The sequence below is a fragment of the Eubalaena glacialis genome, chromosome 2, assembly GCF_028564815.1.
Source record: "Eubalaena glacialis isolate mEubGla1 chromosome 2, mEubGla1.1.hap2.+ XY, whole genome shotgun sequence".
Classification (NCBI taxonomy): Eukaryota; Metazoa; Chordata; class Mammalia; order Artiodactyla; family Balaenidae; genus Eubalaena; species Eubalaena glacialis.
Genome location: NC_083717.1, coordinates 13,031,349 through 13,051,811, shown reverse-complemented (window position 1 = coordinate 13,051,811; position 20,463 = coordinate 13,031,349). Strand labels below are relative to the sequence as shown.

At 37.5% G+C, this 20,463-nt stretch overlaps 1 protein-coding gene across 2 annotated transcripts in view; it reads left to right on the top strand.

Annotated features, from left to right (window-relative positions):
- The window catches only part of ARMC3 (armadillo repeat containing 3), an 89,086-nt gene that overhangs the window by 27,509 nt on the left and 41,114 nt on the right, over positions 1–20,463 (top strand). For both annotated transcript variants that reach the window (XM_061181591.1, XM_061181590.1), the window contains exons 6-9: positions 1,668–1,862; positions 4,083–4,266; positions 9,953–10,105; positions 10,207–10,312. In XM_061181591.1, the coding sequence (XP_061037574.1) occupies positions 1,668–1,862; positions 4,083–4,266; positions 9,953–10,105; positions 10,207–10,312 (638 nt within the window). The remainder of the gene's footprint in view (positions 1–1,667; positions 1,863–4,082; positions 4,267–9,952; positions 10,106–10,206; positions 10,313–20,463) is intronic.

Below are 20,463 nucleotides of genomic sequence, written 5' to 3'. Positions count from 1 at the left end.
GTACAAGACACCATTTTAAGCAGCCGTCAAGAGAATGTGAAAGAAGAGATATGGAAGCAAAGGTGAAGGAGGGTTCATTGAGAAGCAAAGTATCTAGACAAAATATATAGAAAAAGAGGACAAAGGCACTCATGCCAAAAGGCACCCAAAGCATGCAACCCTGGCCCTGGCATGTCCTTGCCACGTAGCTGGGCCCCCACTGGTGTTACCTTTACTCTTCCTGAAGAGCAAGTGCAGCCATATCCCTTCTCTGGTGACTTTACTTCATCCTATAGGCCTAAATAATCCTGCAAACGTGTTTGTGTGTTTCATGCCAAGACTCCTCATTAAGTCTATTTCTCTATATTTTTTATCAAGTGGAAATGAAAAGACTTACCTCCACTATTCTTCATAACAGAAGGACTAGTTAATAACAGTGTATTCATTTCCTAAGGCTGCTGTAACAAAGTACCACAAACTGGCTAAAACAACAGGAACCTATTCCCTCACGGTTCTGGAGGCTGGACTTCTGACATCAAGGTGTCATCAGGGCCGTGCTCCGTCTGGGACTCTGGGTAGAATCCTCCCTTACCTCTTCCCAGCTTCTGGTGGTACCTGTGAATCCTTGGCGGTCCCTGGTTTGCAGCCTCATCACTGCAATCTCTCCCTCTGTCGGCTCTCTCGCCTCCTGTTATAAAGACACCAATCTTATACGGACACCACTAATTACCCACCCTACTCCCCCATGACCTTAGCTTAACTAATTACATCTGCAACGATCCCATTTCCAAATAAGGTCACATTTTGAGGTACTGAGGACTAGGACTTCAACATATTTGGGAGGGGGGGTTACAATTCAACCCATAGAAAGCAGCAACCTACAGTTTTTATGTCTGAAGGAAGCTGACTATGAGAGGCCAGTTGAGGGATAGACAGAGGGAAGATAAGCTGGAAGTGGGGCCTATTCTGTCTTTAATTCTATTTTAAGTTTACCCTGTTTTGATTTAAAATGTCATGATTTAGTAGTCAGAGTTTGGGGGCTTTTCATGACTTTTTTCCTTTGTCTTCTCTGTCACTCACCCCAACGACCCTCCCTCCACCACTCACCCAGGATTACAGGCACACAATGCAGAGCGACTTGTCTGGACTCTAATGACCCCTTGATCTGGTAAACGTCTTAAATTAAGGTCATGTGTCAGAACTAAACCTGATGTAAATTTGCATGCACAGGTCCTGCCAACAGCACTGCATGCAGATTAGCATTTTATAAACCATCCATTTGAATGACGATAATAAGGAATTGATACCATCATTTCATTTTATCGACTACTATTTGAAACAGGGTATAGAGTGTGAAAAGAATTTCATTATGCATAGATTTTATTGTGATGCTGTTTGTAGTAAGAGGAATTTGCTGTATAATAAAGAAACAGTAGCTGCTGAGAAGTCATAGATCATGCCTATTTCCTACTATTGACAAGGTCTGTATAGTTAAAATGAATATTTTGGTGTTGTCAATCCAGGGTTTGCTTATATTTGTTTGTGAGTTATTTTGGAAGCAAATCCAGAATAAAAGATGGGAACATTATAACTTATAATGTTCTTTGTTAGAAAATAGAATCTCTACATTCTTGAGACTGTATTTTGCTTTAAAAATCACTTATTTGTACATTTATATTTCCTGGCAGGATTTTCAGTGCCGAGCGACACTTCAAGAACTAAATGCAATCCCTCCTATATTAGATCTCTTGAAGTCAGAATATCCAATTATTCAGCTGTTGGCACTCAAAACCTTAGGTGTTGTTACAAATGATAAGGAGTGCCAGGCAATGCTAAGAGACAGTCAAGGAGTGGACCACCTTATTAAGATCCTAGAAACTAAGGTACCTGTAACATTCATTCAACTCTCTATGAGGAGATGTATCTCTCCTAAGTGTTGTTATAAAATACAAATTATAGAATATTTTTTAAATGAAATTTTATGATATTTAAGCATGATGCTAAGTAGAATGGACTAATTTGCTTATTGCTACATAGTTTACCAGCACAATTAAATCAGACTAATGGTAGAGGACATTCTAAAATAATTTAATTTTTTTAAATCTTCTGATTTAGAAGATTTAAGATTTTTAAATTTTTGTTTGTGATCTTATGTTTTCTTGAAACACCTAGAATTAGTCTTTTAACCTTTGTCTGCCCCAGTTTTCTCTAGGGTAAAGCAAGAAGAGTCATTTACCACACATGATGGAGGGTAACCTGCTTTACTCAGTCTACTGATTTAAATATTAATTTCACCTAAAAAATGCCTTCACAGAAACATCTAGAATAATGTTTGACTAAATATCTGGATACTGTGACCTAGCCAAGTTAAAACATAAATATTAACCATCACAAGTCCATCGCTAGTCAATCTGGCATCCATACACAGCTCCTAAATCATTAATCTCCAAATAAAGACAAAAACAAGATCATACTTCTACTTAACATGGTCCAGCTGTCCTGTGGACAACCAAAAACACACTGTCCCCTTCCCCATAGGAGGACGCAAAGTCCTTGGATGATGTTTACTCTTCTCCTTGACATACCATAATAAGATGTAAAATTAACTGTACTTAAATACCATATTGTAAAGGCAGTACATCTCATGTTGCCTGAGGGGATAAGAGAGAGAAGAAAAGGATATTTCATACACACACACACACACACACACACATTCATAACAAAATAAGGAAGCAATACTCATGACAATTATAGTCCTCTTTTCTGTAACTGATCTTTTCTGATCACATGGTTATAGCTGGTATTCATAACTACCTTCTTCCGATACCCATTCCATATTCCCCTTGCCCTCAGCAAGCACCTCAGCTCATCTTGATTCTTTACTTGATGTGGTGACCCAAACCTTCATTCCTGAAGAGCCTGGACCATTAGCAGTGGTACCCAGATTGGGTCATTATAGTTTTCCATCAACCTTAATCACAGGGTATGGTATTACTAAGAGATGCCAGAAGGGACCCCCTGTATTCCAGGCATAGTCTTCCTCACCTCTGTTGTGGAGTAGCAATCCAATTTCCCTTGGATAGGTGGGATCAATCACCCCAATCAGCACAGTAACTCTTCTTTGCCTGTTGATTCGGAGCCATGAGGCTCCCAAAGAGGCCAGGTGGCAGTCTTAGCTTTTAGTTCTGTGGACTCATTGTTGTGTCTCCGGGTGGAAGTATCCCTCCCTTTGGATCTAAGATTTCTAGATCAGCAGAGCATAAGGTTACAGGTACAAGAAGCAAAATTTTTGCTACTGAATTGCCATGGGTAATAGTGAGTGGTGCCACTCCCATATCCACTCCTTGGTTCCTGGGAGTAACAGCAACGTATACTGGATGCTGTTCCAGAGAATATATAGCCCTGCAAGTTATAGCCACTTAGCTAGCGCTGTCACTGTGTCTTCCATAGGCCATTCTATCAAGCCAGCTGCTTCAGGATGGTAGGGAACATGGGAAAGCCAGTGATTTCTGTGACCATCTGCCCACTGCTGCATTTCTTTTGCTGTGAAGTGAGTTTCTTGATCAAAACCACTGCTGTGTAGAATACCATGGCAGTGGAGCATCCTTGCTGTGATTTCTACCTTAAATTTCTAACTGTTCAGAAAAGGCTTCAGTTTTCCACTGCTATGGGGATTCTGGAGATTCCTCAGGCAAGAAAGCCACACACTCACAATACCTCCCTCTACCAATTGGAGATTTTAAGGAATATACTTTCCTTCAGCTTCTGTCTGCTTTTTCAAAAAATATTTTCTTTAGATTTTAAACTTGTTGTCGGTGGAAGGCTGCTTGAGCAACATCACTTGGATACCATTACTGGAAGTTTCCAGCAACTATTTTTTATCTGTAAAACATTTTGGAATAGGGGAAATGAGAAGAGATGGGACTAATGGTCAGGGAGAGAGACGTCACGTTAATAGACAGAACTGTTTCCTTGGGCCTCTGTCACAACAAAATTAATTACATTATGTTCTGACTGACCTGAGTCCCTCTTGTAATAAAATTTGGAAAGTATGGATTGCTTTTATTACACTTTTCTAAAGTTGTGTTTGCTTTTATTATTAGGAATTGAGTGACCTTCATATAGAAGCGCTTTCCGTGTTGGCCAATTGCCTTGAAGATATGGATACCATGGTGATGATTCAGCAGACAGGGGATCTTAAGAAGCTCCTATCATTCGCAGAAAACTCTACAATTCCTGATATTCAAAAGAATGCAGCAAGAGCAATTACTAAAGCCGCTTATGATCGTATGTCTCATTTTGTATAAACTAAGCATACCTATTTCCTCCTGTAGTCTTGATTTCAATTAGTACTAAAAAACGCTAGAGGATTTGTCTGCTTTTAGATGGTCATTTGAGGATAGTGCTATACTTACTATTTAAGATCAAAATTCATCTCAATGCTAATAAGTAAAAGTAGAGATTGCTTTGTCAAGGATTTAATAAACTCAATATGATTTAATTATAACCTTTTTTTTAAACAGTTCATTCCTAAATTAAGTTTTAAGCTTTTATTTCTCCTGATTTTGAAATTTTACAGAATGTATGCACTCTTTGTGATCCCGAAAACGTCATTTCAATAAATCCACATTTGGAATGATATCTATACAGTAATTTCGAGTTGCAGCTGGAGTCTAGCTGTTCCATGTTGTATAGCTGTGAAAAATAATATGCTCATACTATACACAAAATACAATTTTCATTTCACTGGCAAGCTATGTTGACATAAATCTGTAAAATATGAGAGATTAATTACATCATGAACACTGAAGATAAAATTATAGTTTCAATTTATGTATATTTGGAGTATTTTATTTAATAAAAGATGTGATTTTATTTTCCCCCTTCCACATCACCCCTCTTACAAATGATGACAGCTTTGACTAGTTTAAGTGATTTATATTCTAAACATATATACTCACATCTGTATATATGTCTATGTGTATATTATGGGAAACATTTCCTTTTCAACCCATACTGGCTTTCTTCAAAGTTTTAATGCAGTGTGCCAAATTTCACCTCCCAGTACAAAGTCAGTAGAGAGGGGCCTCGTGACTTACATCATACAGGCCAAATCTAAAGACAGCCTGTAAAATTAATTTTGGCAAAATTGCTTAATTCAGAATTCTCCCAAAAGGAACTTAGGCCTTGTCATTACCTGGTCAGTTCTGTTCTCCATCTATCTCAGGCCTTCTTAGTTATTTGAGACCAGATGAGAGGGCAATGGAAAGACATGAGCAATGTCAAAACTAAAATTTTTACGTATCTCAACTTCTCTTTGGGTTTCGGCCCCTCTTGTGATACAAGTTTCGTGAGTTTATTACCCATTACGCGATACAGTAGTGAAAAGAGCATGAGGTGGAGAGCTCTTGCACTCTAGTTCTACTACTAATTACGCTACTGGCACTGCAGTGACCTAGGGATGTGTCTGTGAGTGAGCTACAGCCTATCTGGATCTGTTTATGAATTCATTTATTAATGTTTATTAAGCCCCCAGTTTGTATCAACAAACCCAGGGCAGGCAAGTAAGCAGGCAGTCGTGATGCCGTGTTAAACGTGCCTGATGATGGGGAACAGGATCCCCCAGAAGGGTCCACCTAACGCAGACTCGGGTCAGACAAGCCTTCCTGGAACAGGTGATTTACAGGCTCGGACCTACAGGAGATGAGGGAAACTGGCTGGGCAAAGAAGGTCCTGGTGGGTTGGGGAGGCTCAGCAGTGCTCTGAGGAGAAGGGACAGTGTGTAATGGCCAGAGAGGGACAGAGCGTGGTGAGTTCCAGAGCTGAAAGTTTTCAGAATGGCCAGTGAATAGAGTGCAGCAGAAAACTGAGAGTCAAGGCTGGAGAAGTAATGAGGTGCCACGTGCTAATGGGCATCACGAGCCAAGTTTAAGGGCTTTGGACTTTATTTTCATGGCAACAAAGCATCCCTCAAGTGACTTAGAGAGGGGAGGGAACCCTACAGATTTTCACTTTTTAGAGAAAGAGCACTCTTGCTGCAAAGTGGAGAAGAGATTAGACATGCGCAGGACCAGATGCAGGAAGACCGGGAAGGAGACTGCTGCGGTGATCTAGGTGAGAGGAGGAGGGGTCCTGAAACAGAGCCGAGGTGGTCGGGATGGACTCAGAGGCGTTTGCAAGGAGATCCAGCAGCACGGTGCTTGAGGGTCCATATGGGTTTGTTGAATGACTTTGTGGGTTGAGGGAAGAAGAAGGTGATGCCAAGGACAAGGCCTTCTGGCTTGGACAGCTGGACGTAGAATGGTGCCACTCACAGAAATGGGGAACTCAAGAAGAGCGGGTTTTGATTGAAGGAAAGGAGATGAGTTCTGTTCTTTTTTGAAAAATTGTAAAATACACATAGTATAAAATTCACCGACTTCACCATTTCTAAGCGTACAGTTCAGTGGTATTAAATACATTCATGTTGTTGTGCTACCATCACCACCATCCAGCTGCAGGCCTCTTCGTCTCACAAGCCTAACCCTCTGTACCCATGAATAAATAACTCCCCCGTTCTCCCTCCCTGCAGTCCTTGGAAACCACCATTCTTTCTGTCTCTGTGAGTTTGACTACAAGTACTTATATAAGTGGAATCATACAATATTTGTCCTTTTGTGATTGGCTTATTTCACTCAGCATAATGTCCTCAAGGTTCATTCATGTTGTAGCATGTGTCAGGATGTCCTTCCTTTTTAACTCTGAAAAATATGCCATTGTATGATTATATCACATTTGTTGATCCTTTCATCCGCTAATAGACACCTGGATTGCTTCCACCTTTTGGGTACAGTGAATAATGCTGCTATGAACACAGATGTACAAATATCTCTTTGAGCCCCCACTTCCAATTCTTTAGGGTATATACCCAGAACTGGAATTGCTGAGTCATACAGTAATTCTACGTTTACTATTTTGAGGAACTGCTATACTGTTTTCCATAGCAGCTACACCATTTTACATTCCCATCAACAGGGCACAAGGGTTCCAATTTCTCCACATTCTTGCCAACACTTGGTGTATTGTCTTTTTTTCTTTTTTTAATAGTAGCCATCCTAATGGGTGTGAAGTGGTATCTCTTTGTGTTTTGATTTGCATTTCCTTCATGTTTAGTGATGTTGAGCATCTTTTTCATGTGCTAAATGGCCATTTAAAAAATCTTCTTTGGAGAAATGCCTATTCAAATCCTTTGCCCATTTTTAAACTGGGTTTAAAATTTTTTTGTTATTGAATTGTAGGAGTTTTTATATTTTCTAGATATTAACTCCTTATCTGATATCTGACTTGCAAATATTTTCTCCCATTCTGTGGGTTGCCTTTTAACTCTACTGACTGTGTCTTTTGATGCACAGACATTTTAAACTTTGATGTAGTCCAGTTTATATTTTCTTAACTCCATTCATAAGTAGGTTTTTATAAATGTTGCTCCTTATACTGTTCCGTATTCATTTATAACATTCTCTTTTTACCTTCCATCATCATAAAAAATTTTTTTGTAGGCTAGGGTTAGGGTTAGCATTGTCATTGCATGTCAAAAACACAGTTGAAACAAAAACACATAATATACACTCTTTAAGTTTTGTTTGCTGAGTAAAGTTTTAATATGCACCCCTAAATCTGTATGCCTTTGACCTGGCACCAGGAGGAGGAAGGTGTTAACTACCATGTTGCCATGAGCTTTATGAACTGGCATTAACATCTCAGCAGGAGCACAGGTGGCCCACTAGCAACTTCTGAGAATGGGTAAAGAAAAGCATCATTACATACAGATTTATTTTCAGATACAAAACCTCATGCTTTTAAATTTAGTGATACTGAACAAATGTTATTTTTAAAGGACATTATTCTATTAGTAGCATAATTACCTTGCCATCTTTATTTTCTGTGTAATTAACACGTAAATACTTCTCAGTGTAGCAATTCAATGAGGGTACTTGGTTAATATGTTAATTCATCTTTTAAATCCATTATAGCCACGCTGCAGTCAGCACTTTTGAGGTTTGGTGAACACAGCTGGATTTTGAGAACACTCCCAGCAGGGTTGAGAAACTAATTGCCCACAGTATTTAAATTATTTTTTAAAAATTATTCCAATAATTGTTTATACACTGTTTTTTTATTGTAACCATCACATACTCCAAAGTTAGTCTTTTCAAATTAATTCTTTTGGTCGATTTTCTTGATAGAATCCACTCAGAGTGTTCTGTTTAGGAAAGCTGATTGAGCATCATCTCGGAAGTCTTAATTATAAATCTGGGCATTTTAAGTCAGAGATTCTGGAAAAGTTTGAGATCTTGTTTATTCAGGGAAAACTAATAAGGACAACATATATTTTAAAACATTTTAGGGGCCATATACTTGAGATTTAAGTATTAATCGCAGCTTTTTAATGAAACAGTTATGGCCTGACTGAATTCCAGTTTTAAATGAAAGGAGCAGGGATTAAAATGATAGGATTACAGGACATGGTTCATGATTGGTTTAAGACGAATGAACAGAAGTGTTAGTGACTTAGCTTGTGCCAGTGATGGCCAGATTGCTCAGGCATACATCTGTGTATCAGAGGAACAAAGGCCAAAACAGTATTTGCAAAGGTGGTGACATCTGACCGTGATACTGCTTCTGTGAAAAAGGTAATTTTTAAAAATCATTGTTGAAAGAAGACAAAAATCAATAAAAGTGGAAACCTAGTTGCTATAATTTCTGAAGATATCTCTGGGAAAAAAGTTAATTAAAATATGTACAAGTAGTGAACTATTTCCACATGTCGATGTAATCTAAGGTAGTATCAGCAGTTTTTGCAGAGATCTTTATCCTAACAAAATATTCTTCTCTTGTATATCAACATCCTAAGAGCACATATCACACATTCTTCCATTTTAATCATTTACATTGACTTTATAAAGGTTAATTAATGAGAACCAAACCTATGACAAAATTTTCTTAAGAACTGTAAATAAATTAGCAAGGAATTATTTGTAAGCTGTTTCTTTTCCAACTTGTCTCTGGTTCTATTATAGCATTAAAACTGAGTTTGGTTTAATATATATTTTTTCTAGTACATGCTTTTAATAAATAGTAATTTATTTAGAATTAACTGTAGAACACACAACAAAAATTGTTTAATGTTCTAATTTAATTCAATGCAGTATTTGCTTTTGTATAGTGATGAGATTGTCATTTATTAAAAAATCAAACTAAATAGAGGAACATCGGGAACAAAAAGAACATTAAAAATACTTTGGTTTTGGTTTTAATTTCGTGTTTTATAGTGGGGTTAATATCATGGTATGTACTTAGAGTCATAACTTTGTTTTCAAACAGAACTGTGCTATGTTTATGTTATTTTATGTTTATGGCAACTTAGCAATTAAGTAATTATTATAATTTTTGCTATGTCAGCATGTATTGTAACAAGATAAAAGATGATCATAAATTCCTTAAGACTTGGGATCATATCAATACTTTATTACTCATTTTGACTTTCTCCTCCTCTCCGCTCTGCTCTTGAGCATCCAGCTCACAGGTTTGTGCGTCTTAGGCATTCTTCAAATATAGGGCTTTGTATTTAAAATAAACATGTTTTTGTATTCAGTGAGAAGACAGTGCGTGTGAACACAGCACCATGACAGGCACATGATTGATGTTAAATAAGTTCTTGCTAAGTCTGAAGCTTGCCTCTTTCTTATTATAGAATTTTCTCTGCCATAGTATTGATATCATATGAGGGAATATGAAAAAAATGCAATGCCCATAATTCATTTTGCATAATCACTGTGTTCTAAAGGATAAATAGGTATAATATTTTAGACTGTCACTAAAGCTAACAAATAGTTTGAATTCCTATCATATTTTGGATGGGGAAGTCTTTATACTTGCACAGTTTTTGCAGCAAAATTCTGATTTTTCTTTTTCCCCTTTTGGTTTATGAAAGCTGAAAATAGAAAACTTTTTCACGAACAAGAAGTTGAAAAATGCCTTGTAACCCTTCTGGGTTCTGAAAACGATGGAACTAAAATTGCCGCTTCCCAAGCTATTTCGGCAATGTGTGAGAATTCGGGCAGCAAAGAATTTTTCAATAATCAGGGTAAGCAAACTGGAAAAGGCCACTTTGAACATTTTTAGGTTGCCATATTCTAGTTCACATGGATGTCTGTAAAGTCACATTTTACCTTTCTTTTTCTGTAGGGATCCCACAGTTAATTCAGTTACTAAAAAGTGACAATGAAGAGGTAAGGGAAGCTTCGGCCCTTGCCCTGGCGAATCTGACCACTTGTAATCCTGCTAATGCAAAGTAAGTACAAAAAGACTCATTCAACAGGGACTTGTTTATGGGATATTTAACAGTCCAAGATGTGCTCATTGTAATCTCCTGGCTTTCAAGGCAGTTTACATATTCTTTCAGATGCTTCTATGTTGAGTTATTTATTCCTCAGGAACCCTTATGAAAATAAGAGTCAGCAGATGAGCCTGTTTTCCAAAGACATTACAAAATCTCGAGGGTTTCTGGGCTTGCTGGGAAAATGTGCAGGCCATTTGATGCAGGTAACAGGCTAACTCTTGTAGAAGGTTCCAGAACAAAGAAAACTGGCTAATGCTGGAAATATTAAAGACATTCTACAAATATTGGTATATCAAGAAAAAAATTTTAAAGAACCAATTTTAAAAGGACATAAACATTAGATAAATCGAGAAACATTTTAAAAGTTCATTGAAAACAACATATATGGGTAAATACTTATGGAGAAGGGTTGAAAAGGAATGTCCTCCGTATTCCAAACACTGTGGCATGTGATTTATATTCATTTAAAATTTTAATTGTCTAGATACTCCATCTACTAATGAGGAAACTGAAGCTCTGCAAGTTTCCCTAATTTTCCTGGGTACACATATTCATTCAACTAGATGAGCTGGAAATTAAAGCCAGATCTGTTAGACCCCAAAGCCTTGCTATTTCCTCTACAGAAGATACGGTTGCCTTATGAAACAGTAAAAATTTTTAGAAGGCAACTTTCATAAATAAAATGATTATTGCCATTTGCGATAACATGGATGGGCCCCGAAGATATTATACTGAGTGAAGTAAGTCAGATGGAGAAAGACAAATATTCTATGATTTCACTCTTATGTGGAATATAAAAAACAAACCAACAAAATAAATGAACAAGCCCAACCAAACAAAAACAAATGCATAGATACAAAGAACAGAGTAGTGATTACCAGAGGGGAAGGGGCGGGGCGGGGGGGGGAGTGGGAAATGGGTAAAGGGGATCAACTGTATGGTAACGGATGGAAATTAAATTTTTGGTGGTGAGCACACCATAGTGTATACAGAAGTAGAAATATAATGTACATATGAACTTATATAATGTTACAGGCCAATGTAACCTCAAAAAAAATAAATCTAAATAAATAAAGAAGAGTAAAAAAAATTTTATTTACCTTCCCTAAATATGGTATGAGTATTAGTCAGGGTTCTCTAGAGAAACAAAACCAATAGGAGATATATATGTGAGATTTATTATAGGGATTGGCTCATGAGCTTATGAAGGCTGAGAAGTCCCACGATCTGCTGTCTGTGACGTGGAGAACAAGGTTGTAAAGGTCAGTCCCAGTGTGAGACCAGGAGCACTGATGTCCAAGGAAAGGAGAAGAGCAAATTCATCTCAAGCAGAGAGCAAATTCACCCTTCCTCCTCTGTTCTGTACAGTTCCTCAATGGATTGGATGATGCCCACCCACGTTGATAAGAGGGATCTTTATTCAGTCTATGGATTCAAACGCTGACCTCTTCCAGAAACACCCTCACAGACACACTCGGAAATAATGTTTCACCATTATTGACTGGGCATCCCTTAGCCCAGTCAAGGTGACACATAAAATTAACCATCTCAGTACGTTAGTTTTTAACACTCATTTATTATTGTTTTGTGGCATTGTGGCTAAAATTACCCCTTTCTTACTTGAAATAAATCCTCCTCCATCCCCATAATATAGTTCATCTGTCTCTTACCCTTTCTTTCTTTTTCTATACTCCCACACAAATATTTTATAAGACCTTAATGGAATGACTAAAAATCTAACAATGTCCAATAGAAACGTAGCTGAAATGCATAAGCATCAAAACAAAATTATGTTCCTTTAATAGCTACAATCTTTGACATGGTAATTTCCTAAATTCAGGTCCATCATCATCTGTATGAAAGCACACACATTTCTAGAATATTGGGTCATAGTAAGTAGCAATTTGAAAACAACATATTCAGTGATTTTTCCAGTGTAGTCATGCCAGTGCGAAAATCTTATGACACAAAAACACTTCTATCTCCAGTGCATTTAGATTTATATATTATCTAACATACTCTAAAAGGCCTCCAGTGTATATAGCTCTCTTGATTTGATGTGAGTTTGCCTGGCTTACATCGTTTTATATAAAATCATAGAAAATTAGGATGGTAAGTAGTTCTAAAAGAAGCTGCCTTCAGATCTCTCTCAATTATCTATTTATGAGATTTTTGTCTTCTGCCAATATAGTTCCATTTTGTCAACACAGGGAGGTCAATTAGGACTAAATGCTGCCTGACTTTTCCTCTATGACAATCAACCTTATTTTTGTAATTTAATTTTATTTTTTATAAATTTTAATTGCTGTTATTTCTTTAGCCTATTACGTACCGTACATTGTGATTTCTTTTTTCCAACTTATGTTTGGTGAGGGAAATGGGACATGAATGAAAGTGTTTCATGGATTTTTTTTGAGGTCTGTATAGCTTTTACTTTGGACTTTTTGAGCTAAAAGATACTGAAAATTAATGGTTTTGAGGAGGAAATAGAGTCAGATTTGACCTGTTTGTCCCAAATGCTAAAAACTTGGGTTGAAAAAGATTTTATAGTCAATCAAAAGGAATGAACACAAACAAGCCCCATTGTCGATCCTTCTAGCATGGTACTTACTGAAGCTAACCACAGCAGAAGAGACAACAAAGATGACTGGTTATTTGTAGTAAAAAAATGTTTCCTACTCAGATCATTTTTAAAAAATTATGTTAAACTCGGCATTGGTGAGTGTTTCCAGCATCGATTTTTAGAAGCATTCCATTTCATCAGCTTTCCTAGCAAAGTGCTAGCTATAGGAGCAAGGCTGAGTCCCTGCCTCTGCTGCTGGGTGGCTGGAGCTGGGGGTTAGAAATAGTTAGAAAGTTGCTTTTCCACCACACCTAAGTAGTAAGAGAAGAAGGCAAAAACCCAGAGCTATTGTCTTCCAGCTGTTTGGATACCTGATAATTGCTAGCCTTTTTTTTTTTTTTAATGCAGTTAAGCCCTGAGAATTCTAATTTTCTTTGTTAAAATGTAACCCCTTCCCCTATACTTCTATCTCAAGTGCCTAAAATGGATTTCTAATTCTTACACTCAGGGTACGTACCTTCTGGAGCTGGAGACTCATTTCATGAACTGAGTAATAACTGGCATGTTATGACAACATATAATGCTGGTATAATTTCCTTTATGTAACTGAGTTTTGCTTGGAAAGTTGTGGGTAAATCAGAATTTTCTGAAGTAAAGAAAAAAATCAACCAGAGGAAAGAGGAACATACTTTGCCGTGACTCTTTTTGCAAAACTGGAAATGCTTTTTTAAGTCAAAGTATTTTTATAATCTAAAAACATAATTTTATAATATACATAAAATAATTTATAATCTAAAATACCTGGATTCAGATCTGTGCTCTTGCAAGAGAAAACACACCCAATGTAATAAAATAGTACAATGATGAGAAATTTGGTAGCAATGATAAATAAATAACCAGGCCATCCATACCCCTTTGTGGAAGATTTTCAACTTGAATTATAAGTATCTCTTTAATTGGTACCAAAAGATCTTGCCTAATTGTTATCGTCTGTGAATGAGGCTTCCTAGATAAAGTCTTCTAGATACTTGAAAATTTACTTCTATAATCAACAAAGCTTTTAAAAATTTGTAATGAGTTTGAATCAAAACTTTGCAGGGGTGGGGTATGGTTATCATTTTGAGTAAGTGGCTATCGTACGCTCCGCTCCACGGTGGTGTCGTCAGGGGCCCTTAGGGAAAGTGGGTGCTTGCCTCCTCTCTGAGTATAGCCTCCAGGTGAGGTGCCTTTGGGGTTGGTGCATTTTATTGACTCCTACTGGCAGGCTGGCAGTGTTAATATTTACTGCTGTCTGTAGATCTGATTGGCAGGCACAACCCTGCCAAGGTTCTCTTCAGATTCCTTCCTTTCAGTCAGTGAAAAGACTGGATACCAGGTAACCAAGCTTTATCAAAGTTTACATAAAAGCAATAAGGGAGGACCTGAGGCCACTGCTCTAAGGGGTGTTTTGGTCTTCACAGGCCATTTCTTTCTTCCTTTCTTTTTTTTCTGATAGTTTTCATGTGTGTTCTGGATATGTGAAGTCTCCAGGTATTGAGTTATGGATAAGTGAAATTGTAGTTTAAAAAAATAATTTAACAAACACAAATCCCTTTACTTACAAACAAGCCAATGTCAGACAGTAAAATGATGAAGCGTAAAATAGATAATAAAGTATATTCTGAAAGTACATTCACCTCCCAGAAGTGTTTTGCTTTAGGCCTTTTGCATGACCATCCTCTCTGCGTGGAATGTTCTTCTACTCCAGGATGCCCACCGCTCAGTCCCTCACCCCCTCAGGTCTGACCATATGTCCCCTCAAGGAGGCCTATGGTGACCACAGTGGTTACAACTGTACCACCCACAAACATACTCCATCCTCCTTTCCTACTGCCCTTTTCTCATAACTCTTATCATTTTCTTACATACCATACAGCTCGCTCATTATGTTCTCTGACCAGCACCCAACACCTTTGTCTGTTTAATTCACTGACACACACCAAGCATCTAGAATAGTGACCATCCCATAGCAGGCTTTCGGGGGGAAATACAACCAAAAGGAAAAGGACAGTGGAAAATAGAAGGTCTATCTGACAATGCCCATAACTTAAAACAGAAAGTGATCATCTGTATTGTGTTGTTTTCACATAATTTGGATCACAAAGTGGAGAGCAACTTAGCTCTAAGAGTCTTCTAGCAATACTTTTCATTCTATATTATCTGCAGAAAAAGGTCACTCAATGTGGACAAAAGACAATGAATAAGAATAAAAATAACTATTTGAGGGTATAGGAAAAGAGGACAAGAATAGCCAGATTCACTTATTTAAAGTGACAGGGGGAAAACAAGTAATATCATTTTTAAGTGAATAAGTAAAAAGTGAGGTTAAAACAACCCCCATAGAAAGAAATAGATAAAAAAGGAAACCAAGAAGCAATAATGAATTTTATATAAAAATGTAATCCACTTAGTTAATTTGGACACCATTATGTTTTTTGGTTCACTGTTAATCTTTCTGACAATTCTCAATATATAATATTTTTTGGAAAGGAGAAAGTTGTTCGCTTTTGAAAGAAGAAGTACTATTTCAGCTAAATTTCATGTTATATTTACCTTGTACTCTTTTATCCAAGTAGTCATATCAAAGTTTTATATTATTTATGCAAGTACTGAGAGAATTTATTCTTGGTTCACATTTTCTGAGGGGCAGAGTCTACATATTATAAGAATATTTTAAACTATTAATTTATAACATCACTGCCATCTGTTGGATCTGATCAGAATTAGAGTTTTTAAGTTATTCCAAGAATGAAAAGAGTTCAATGCTTTCCATTTCCCAATGCCAACACTAAATAAATTTTGGCTATTGGTAAACAATGAAAAGATTAGAAAATAATATGATTGTTGACTAGATATTTTTCAAAACATACAATTATTTTAAGAAATAAAACACAATGAATAAAATTAAATTATAAAAAGTAATAACTACAATTGACATGTATACACTACTACATATAAAATAGATAACTAATGAGAACCTACTGTATAGCACAGGGAACTCTACTCAATGCTTTGTGGTGACCTAAATGGGAAGGAAATCCAAAAAAGAGTGTATATATGTATATGTATAACTGATTCACTTTGCTGAACAGCAGAAACTAACACAACATTGTAAAGCAACTATACGCCAATAAAAATTAATAAAAAAAAAAAGAAGTGGTATATATATATATAATGGAATACTAGTCAGCCATAAAAAAGAATGGAATTTTGCCGTTTGCAGCAACATGGATGGACTTGGAGGGCATTATGCTAAGTGAAATAAGTCAGACAGAGAAAGACAAATACTGTATGATATGACTCATATGTGGAATCTAAAAAATACAACAGGCTAGTGAATAACACAAAAAATAAGCAGAGTCAAGCAGACTGAGGGAGGAACCAAGATGGTGGAGTAGAAGGACATGCTCTCACTCCCTCTTGTGAGAACACCAGAATCACAACTAGCTACTGGACAATCATCGACAGGAAGACACTGGAACTCACCACAAAATATATCCCACATCCAAAGACAAAGGAGAAGCCACAATGAGACGGTAGGAGGGGCGCAATCACAGTAAAATCAACTCCCATAACTGCTGGATGGGTAACTCACAGACTGGAGAACACTTATACCACAGAAGTCCACCCACTGGAGTGAAGGTTCTGAGTCCCACATCAGGCTTCCCCACCTGGGGGTCCGGCAATGGGAGGAGGAATTCCTAGAGAATCAGACTTTGAAGCCTAATGGGATTTGACTGCAGGACTTCAAAAGGACTGGGGGAAACAGAGACTCCACTCTTGGAGGGCACACACAAAGTAGTGTGCGCATCGGGACCCGGAGGAAGGAGCAGTGACCCCATAGGAGACTGAACCAGACCTACCTGCTAGAGTTGGAGGGTCTCCTGCAGAGGTGGGGGGTGGCTGTGGCTCACTGTGGGGACAAGGACACTGGCAGCAGAAGTTCTGGGAAATACTCCTTGGCGTGAGCCCTCCCAGAGTCTGTCATTAGCCCCACCACTGGAGCCCAGGTAGGCTCCAGTGTTGGGTTGCCTCAGGCCAAACAACGAACAGGGAGGGAACCCAGCCCCACCCATCAGCAGACAAGCAGATTATAGTTTTACTAAGCTCTTCCCACCAGAGCAACAGTCAGCTCTACCCACCACCAGTCCCTCCCATCAGGAAACTTACACAAGCCTCTTAGGTAGCCTCATCTACCACAGGGCAGACGGCAGCAGCAAGAAGAACTACAGTCCTGCAGCCTGTGGAACAAAAACCACATTCACAGAAAGATAGACAAGATGAAAAGGCACAGAGCTGTGTACCAGATGAAGGAACAAGATAAAACCCCAGAAAAACAACTAAATGAAGTGGAGATAGGCAACCTTCCAGAAAAAGAATTCAGAATAATGATAGTGAAGATGATCCAGGACCTCGGAAAAAGAATGGAGGCAAAGATTGAGAAGATGCAAGAAATGTTTAACAAAGACCTAGAAGAATTAAAGAACAAACAAACAGAGATGAACAATACAATAACTGAAATGAAAACTACACTAGAAGGAATCAATAGCAGAACAACTGAGGCAGAAGAACGGATAAGTGACCTGGAAGACAGAATGCTGGAATCACTATTGTGGAAGAGAATAAAGAAAAAAGAATGATAAGAAATGAAGACAGCCTAAGAGACCTCTGGGACAACATTAAATGCAACAACATTCGCATTGTAGGGGTCCCAGAAGGAGAAGAGAGAGAGAAAGGACCAGAGAAAATATTTGAAGAGATTATAGTCGAAAATTTCCCTAACATGGGAAAGGAAATAGCCACCCAAGTCCAGGAAGCGCAGCGAGTCCCATACAGGATAAACCCAGGGAGAAACACGCCGAGACACACAGTAATCAAATTGGCAAAAATTAAAGACAAAGAAAAATTATTGAAAGCAGCAAGGGAAAAATGACAAATAACATACAAGGGAACTCCCATAAGGTTAACAGCTGATTTCTCAGCAGAAGCTCTACAAGCCAGAAGGGAGTGGCATGATATACTTAAAGTGATGAAAGGGAGGAACCTACAACCAAGATTACTCTACCCGGCAAGGATCTCATTCAGATTCGATAGAGAAATCAAAAGCTTTACAGACAAGCAAAAGCTAAGAGAATTCAGCACCACCAAACCAGCTCTACAACAAATGCTAAAGGAACTTCTCTAAGTGGGAAACACAAGAGAAGAAAAGGACCTACAAAAACAAACCCAAAACGATTAGGAAAGTGGTAATAGGAACATACATATCGATAATTACCTTAAACGTGAATGGATTAAATGCTCCAACCAAAAGACACAGGCTCGCTGAATGGATACAAAAACAAGACCTATATATATGCTGTCTAGAAGAGACCCACTTCAGAACTAGGGACACATACAGACTGAAAGTGAGGGGATGGAAAAAGATATTCCATGCAAATGGAAATCAAAAGAAAGCTGGAGTAGCAATACTCATATCAGATAAAATAGACTTTAAAATAAAGAATGTTACAAGAGACAAGGAAGGACACTACATAATGATCAAGGGATCAATCCAAGGAGAAGATATAACAATTATAAATATATATGCACCCAACATAGGAGCACCTCAATACATAAGGCAACTGCTAACAGCTGTAAAAGAGGAAATCGACAGTAACACAGTAATAGTGGGGGACTTCAACACCTCATTTACACCAATGGACAGATAATCCAAAATGAAAATAAATAAGGAAACAGAAGCTTTAAATGACACAATAGACCAGATAGATTTAATGATATTTATGGGACATTCCATCCAAAAACAGCAGATTACACTTTCTTCTCAAGTGAGCATGGAACATTCTCCAGGATAGATCACATCTTGGGTCAAAAATCAAGCCTCAGTAAATTTAAGAAAATTGAAATCATATCAAGCATCTTTTCTGACCACAACGTTATGAGATTAGAAATGAATAACAGGGAAAAAAAACGTAAAAAACACAAACACATGGAGGCTAAACAATACGTTACTATATAACCAAGAGATCACTGAAGAAATCAAAGACAAAATCCAAAAATACCTAGAGACAAATGACAATGAAAACACGACGATCCAAAACCTATGGGATGCAGCAAAAGCAGTTCTAAGAGGGAAGTTTATAGCTCTACAAGCCTACCTCAAGAAACAAAAAAAATCTCAAATAAACAATCTAACCTTACACCTGAAGGAACCAGAGAAAGAAGAACAAACAAAACCCAAAGTTACCAGAAGGAAAGAAATCATAAAGATCAGAGCAGAAATAAATGAAATAGAAACAAAGAAAACAATAGCAAAGATCAATAAAACTAAAAGCTGGTTCTTTGAGAAGATAAACAAAATTGATAAACCATTAGCCAGACTCATCAAGAAAAAGAGGGAGAGGACTCAAATCAATAAAATTAGAAATGAAAAAGGAGAAGTTACAACAGACACCGCAGAAATACAAAGCATCCTAAGAGACTACTACAAGCAACTCTATGCCAATAAAATGGACACCCTGGAAGAAATGGACAAATTCTTAGAAAGGTATAACCTTCCAAGAGTGAACCAGGAAGAAATAGAAAATATGAGCAGACCAATCACAAGTAATGAAATTGAAACTGTGATTAAAAATCTTCCAACAAACAAAAGTCCAGGACCAGATGGCTTCACAGGTGAATTCTATCAAACATTTAGAGAAGAGGTAGCATCCATCCTTCTCAAACTCTTCCAAAAAATTGCAGAGGAAGGAACACTCCCAAACTCATTCTATGAGGCCACCATCACCCTGATACCAAAACCAGACAAAGATACTACAAAAAAAGAAAATTACAGACCAATATCACTGATGAATATAGATGCAAAAATCCTCAACAAAATACTAGCAAACAGAATCCAACAACACATTAAAAGGATCATACACCATGATCAAGTGGGATTTATCCCAGGGATGCAAGGATTCTTCAATATATGCAAATCAATCAATGTGATACACCATATTAACAAATTGAAGAATAAAAACCATATGATCATCTCAATAGATGCAGAAAAAGCTTTTGACAAAATTCAACACCCGTTTATGATAAAAACTCTCCAGAAAGTGGGCATAGGGGGAACCTACCTCAACATAATAAAGGCCATATATGACAAGCCCACTGCAAACATCATTCTCAATGGTGAAAAAATGAAAACATTTCCTCTAAGATCAGGAACAAGACAAGGTTGCCCACTCTCACCACTATTATTCAACATAGTTTTGGAAGTCCTAGCCATGGCAATCAGAGAAGAAAAAGAAATAAAAGGAATACAAATTGGAAAAGAAGAAGTAAAACTGTCACTGTTTGCAGATGCCATGATACTATACATAGAGAATCCTAAAAATGCCACCAGAAAACTACTAGACCTAATCAATGAACTTGGTAAAGTTGCAGGATACAAAATTAATGCACAGAAATCTCTTGCATTCCTATACACTAATGATGAAAAATCTGAAAGAGAAATTAA